This window comes from Hetaerina americana, unplaced genomic scaffold (assembly GCF_022747635.1).
Source record: "Hetaerina americana unplaced genomic scaffold, ioHetAmer1.1.p SCAF_15, whole genome shotgun sequence".
NCBI lineage: Eukaryota > Metazoa > Arthropoda > Insecta > Odonata > Calopterygidae > Hetaerina > Hetaerina americana.
This window is the reverse complement of record NW_027286625.1, coordinates 3,211,946-3,217,945: the sequence shown is the minus strand read 5'-3', so window position 1 is coordinate 3,217,945 and position 6,000 is coordinate 3,211,946. Positions and strand designations below refer to the sequence as shown.

The window sequence follows — 6,000 nt, the reverse complement described above, 5'->3', positions numbered from 1 at the left end:
TGCAAATTTTGATGGTCCTTCTCAAAATAATCCCCATTGGATGAACTGCACTCATATCATCTTTTTTCCAGTCTTCAAAGATATGCAGGAAGCCATTTTTTGATAGGCTTTTCAAAATACCCTCAATAGCCTTTACCCCTGCTTTTGATGATGAAAATCGCTTTCATTGAAGGTCTCAGTGAAGCTTCACTTTAGGGAACAAAAAAAAGTTAAATGGGTTTATTTTTGGACTATAGGGAGGATGAGGTAGCCAATTTTCATGGATTTTCACGAGATATTCAGCAATTTTATTGTGATGTGTGGCTGTGATTTATCATGGTTAACCAATCAGCTTGTTTCTTTGAAATTAGGTTTTTAGCAAGTGAAACAACTTAGAGAATTATTGGTACATCCCTAGATTATGCTCCATTTACAGTTACAATTGCTGACGTGATGCACTGATAATCATTTCTTTAATATAAAAAAATTATAGGATCATAAATTTCCCAGAAGAAGCCTCATTTACCTTTATTGGTGTTGGTGATGCCAGAGATTCCCACAGAGAACTTTGCTGTTCACCCTCAGGATCTGAATGATGTACTTAAGTTTCATCTGCAGTGATAGACTTAGAAATAAAGTCATCTTCCTGTAACATATACTTCAACTGCAAATAGATCTGTATCCAGATTCTTGATTGCTGGTATTTTGAAGATTTTCCCCATTCCTGGTGTTTAAGGATAGCTGACCAACCAGTGTTATTAAAGTGTTGGTAAATTTTGTTAGAATGGCATTTCTAAATAACCTAGCTGAGAACAAAATGTGCTTAGAGAGGGTGAATCCATTGAACTAATGGATTTGAACCAATTTTGCTATTTCAATTGCTTTTCAACTCTTTATATAAAGATGTAAGCTCTTATTTCATTAATATTATGAAGTAAGTTAGCATAGCATTCATATTAACTGCAATGCATTTAGAATGCATACAGAAAATATCCAATACTCAACTTTTCAATTTTTGATTAGCTTGAAAATTCCACCACAGTTATCTACCTGAAGGTAAGTTTGATAGGAAGGGGTAGAACCCATCCATTGCAAACCAAAGAGCACATGAAATTCACACATCAAGGAGCATTTCCCTGAGGTTTCCTGGGAAGATCTGGTACCTGAAAACCCACACAGCTTGGGGTAAAGCTGAGGTGCCCTGAGGCATCTCTAAGAATTGAACCCAGACCTCCCAGTCAGTAGTCAAATGTTGATGGAATTGAGCTCTTACGGCTAGTAGTATTGAACCTCCTCACTTCAACTTCAACTGTTGGTTATCCTCATTTCAACTTGTCTTGTCGTGGCGATTCACCTTTAGTGCACTGAAGAGGGCTACTTTGTGGTTGAAATATGCATATTCATATTCACCTTTCTTATCCCTTTCCTTATTTACCCTTCAACCCATCGTTTTACTTGTGGCGTTAGCCAACTAATTTCATTTGTACTTTGTTTTGAAAGGTAAACTGTTTACGGCTATTGAGGTTTTTCATTTATTCAATTCAGTAGTCCAATGCTCTATCCACTGGACTATCATACCCCCCCCCCCCCCACTGTATATTAAGCCTCCAAATTCTACTGAGGTAATCATTCATTGTTTTACCACCATTTATGCCACAGAAAGGCAAGCTTTGAAATTTGATATTTTTTAAAGCCCATCAATATACGTCAATTCCTCTAACAGTTTTACTCAATCTGGGAGCATTGTAAAATGGTATACAAATTGGAATGAGAACACATATTTTTGGGGCACTTAAGTAAGCTTTATTTATCATCAGATATTTCAAACAAACTTCCACCAATGCAACATCATCTCAGTTCCGCCTCACAATAATTTGTAATTGTCATTCATATCTTTATTGGCTAGAGAGGCCACACAAATTCGCAAGGACAAGAGGCAAACAGCATTGTACAATAGTAGAATGTCAATTACTCATAGTTACAGTTATAATAATGGCAATCATTTTTTGAACAGCAGCAGAAAAATCTGCTATTATGGGGATTCTTTCATAAAACAACATGGCAGGCTAATAATGATATGGGATATAAACAATAGATGGTGTGATATGGAAGTGGGAGCAGTGAGTACTAAGGCAATAATGCTCATTTGCTGCTGCTCCAGAAGCAAGAAAGCCATTGAAGTGTAAATATTACAAGAATAAACATTAATGTACAGAAACATTACACATGGAAAATGTAGATAAAGCACTTTTACTATGACCTAAAAAAACACTTCACTCATCTGAATCACATCAAAAAAATATAACAAAAAGAACAACCATATTTTAATCCTCAATATAAAACTAAATGTTTAAATCAAAACCACAGGAATTAATACATATGTAATAAAATAAATGTGCCATCTATAAAGCAAAGAAGCACTTCAGTTGCTTTCAATTCATAATATAGAATAGCCTTTTGAATCTGCCTTTTTTTAGTGCTAAAGTTTAACATTTACAGGGCTTCACCATAAAGCATGTTCAACTTCAATATGAAATGACTGCTTCATAAGTAATAAGTTGAACATTTAATACCTTGTAATAGCTGTGCTTTTGTTCAGAGGGACAGTATTTCAGTGGGAGTGGTGAAGCTCACTTGCTATGCAGAAATCTGCCCTACATCAATGATGGTTAACCTTGGTTTTTTCCAAGATTTAATGCAAATCTGGGACTTATTACAATACAAGTTTAAAAGTTTCTTTGGCTTTCCATTAACAGTGAAATATACACATATTTTATATAAAGTTAATATGTATATGCCAAAGAGTTTAAAAATATCTCAGTTAAATTTTGTAGAATAAAAAAACAAGTTTGGTAAATATATATTTATGTATATATATGAAATGTTTAAAAGCCATCAGTACACTGATTTAAAGTTTAGATCACCTCATAACACTAGTAAGAAAAATGCTTTTAACCACCAGAGAATCCATACCACTCATTTAAAAAATTAATTTCTCACAGAAAATATCACTCCATATACTAAATGTATATTACTGCTCTTTAGTTTTATTTTGGTTCTATCAATTTCATTTCCACTAGCCTCTCCACATTTTGACAAGTGATGAAGATTCAAAGTTGTTTATGAATATATGCACACAAATGCAGAATAGGACCCAAAGTCCAATTCATGTTGCATTTGCTAATGCCAAACAAGGGAAATTAAAGAGGAAATGAATAGCATATGTGGCAGGTTTAACCAACCTATCACCAGCTATATTATGCCTTGTCCATCTTTCTCCATGCTAGCGAGATTATATGATGTCCATACACCAGTCTTGCTATACATTTTTGAAACATAATGAGTTTTCGATAGAGGGGCTTGCTAGGCATGACAACAACCTATTGCATAAATGAGACATAGGTACTTGATTTTTAAAAGCAAGTGTCCTAACTTGGCTTTCATCAAAATTCGATAGCAATTATTGAATGTATTTCATTTAACCGTTTGTTTCAATATTTCTGAGCACAATTTAACACTTACAAATGATTTGAAGCTGTTTTACTTAGCCTCAAAACATATATTGCACAATCGACTCATTCACCCATCGCTTAACAAAATACAGAGGTTTCTTCATTACATAGGGGAATGGCAAGACAAATTTAGGCTTATAACATTAACAGTTATTTCTTTCAATCATATGTACTTGTTCAGACATTGAAGAGTAGAGAATATGCCTGAAAATAAGGAAATCAAACTCATCTCTCATTTCCCTACTGCTGCCTCTTTCCATAGCTACCCCCTCTCCCCCAAATACTACTGACTCCTTTGGAATCATTTCCCTTTACTCTGGCTTCTTTTCTTTCTTGCTTTCTTTCCCTTCCTTTGTCTCCTCCCCAGCAGCAAACTGATCAATGATTTGCTGCATGGACTCCCTTAACTGATTGCTATCAAGGACTCCTTCAGCACCACCACCATCGGACACTTCTGTTTCAGTAGTAGTGACCGACACTGGGCGACCATCTTCACCCATCACAGTCCTGGTGAGAGTACGTGTCGTGACAACCCTGATGAAGGAATAATGGCATGAAGAAAGTTAGACCCCTTGAAACATTTCTGCACTTCCAAATAGTCATCTTTAATATTTTAACACTTTCAGCATCATTCAATGAGAATGAAAATTATCAGAATTTCCTGGGCCAATGATTACACCAACCATTCATTGTAAATTTTTGAATATACTGTATCAATTGGTGCAGGTTGGACGTTGTTGAGCTGATTTCATTACAATGTGCAATGAAAAACTGGTAGGCTTTCAGTTTCTACAATAGATTTTTAAAACTTGTTGCTTTTGAACCTTCATTACTTGAAATTCTGAACTGATATATTTAAGAGTGGCTGAATTAACATGAACCCTATGAATTCTGTCAAATTTTTGACACTCCATGCAGTGGAAATATGAAATGTATTCCAGTTTTAACCAACATAGAGCGAAACAAGCTCAATAGTCAAATGATTGGTTGGTTCTATAGATGAGTATAAAGCTCATCCTGTATGTAAAATTCACACTTAACAGTGGCGAGCCAGTTCCATCACCTGTGTTATCTGCCATGCTACATTGAAACCCGGCCAGTTGTCATTATCCAAATCTTCCAACCAGTAGGCTAACGAGTGTCATCCCATTCACATAAAACTATTTTTTTGCCACCTTTCCATCGGCATGTTTGACATGAAGACGCCGATAATACAATCGGAGAGAAATTATTGATATATTTTTGCGTGGTGTTACTCGCAGGTCATTTGAACAATAAAAAAATTTTCCTATCATATTTTACTTTCTAACACAGTGCCATGCTAGATTGGGATACGAAAATTCATACGGAAAATAAATCCTCCTGTAACGTCGATTTTTTGGCTAAGAGCATGAAACCCCTTTCCAACGAGTGACTGACTGCCAGGGTGAGGCATAAGTAAGTGGACGACTGATTAAGTCTCACATTAGAAAATTTTCTGAGGTCACACACGTAATGCCGAGCTATTATTTTAGTATATTCGCCAGAAATACTTCCTGGGTATTCTTTAATCTTTAACAAAAAAAAGCTACCATTTGGCCTTTTCCGCATTAAATATTTTCATTGCTCTCCGACTATCCGCTATTTTTTTATTCGCGTATACATACACAGACTTGATCTAAATATCAAACTAAAGCCTTTACATAATTTTAGTTCACGTTTCAGAAAATAATCTCTATAGAACTAAAAGAGACGGCCAGAGAAACATAAGGCAATTACATAATTCAAATACAAAGCGAACTACGTTTGCAGGTGTAATTTTTAAGAGCGGATATGGTTTAAGTTTAAAATGGAAGTAAATTATAATCTTACGATACATTCAGTTTCCGAGAGAGAACTCCTTCAACATATCCATATCACACACAAAGTTATATCCTTAAGAATATTATTCTAGCACATTGGAAACTTATCATCTACGGGACCTAATCCTCCTCATGCAAACAGAACTCATAACGAATCTCCCACCACCGCGCTTAATCCTTTTCTTTTTCTTTCACATAAGAAGTTCTGAAATGTCCCAGAAGGTGTCATTGACTCCAGACAGCTAAGCATTTCTGGCGGCCAAATTTAAACCAAAGCACTGAGTAATATCAAATATCATCACAACAGCATAATATGGATATATTATAAGAGTTACTATGTGCGTTTGCATATAGATTTTATTGAAAAACAATCCTGAAATTTACTTGTGACAATAAATTGCCAGCGACTACAGATAATCGTTAGAAATGCGTCATACAACGACGTAATGTGTACGAAGTCGTTCTTTTGCTATCACTGCTAATGAATAAATATGCTGTTGCGTGAATGGCATGGGAATTCTAAGGTATTAGATTTTATTTTCATGCTATTTCCTCATACCTGAGATGATAAAATGATGATGGAGCGGATGTTTACTTATGCCTAGTTTTAGATATACTCAATGAACTATTAATTGACGAAATTAATGCGATCTTCGGGGTTTCTTTCA

At 35.2% G+C, this 6,000-nt stretch overlaps 1 protein-coding gene across 1 annotated transcript in view; it reads right to left on the bottom strand.

The window, feature by feature from the left end:
• Positions 1–1,759: 1,759 nt before the first annotated feature.
• Positions 1,760–6,000, bottom strand: part of LOC139686745 (serine-rich adhesin for platelets-like) — a 112,778-nt gene continuing 108,537 nt past the window's right edge. The window contains exon 9 of the mRNA XM_071583776.1: positions 1,760–4,025. Coding sequence (XP_071439877.1) covers positions 3,803–4,025 — 223 coding nt within the window. The 3' untranslated portion in view covers positions 1,760–3,802. The remainder of the gene's footprint in view (positions 4,026–6,000) is intronic.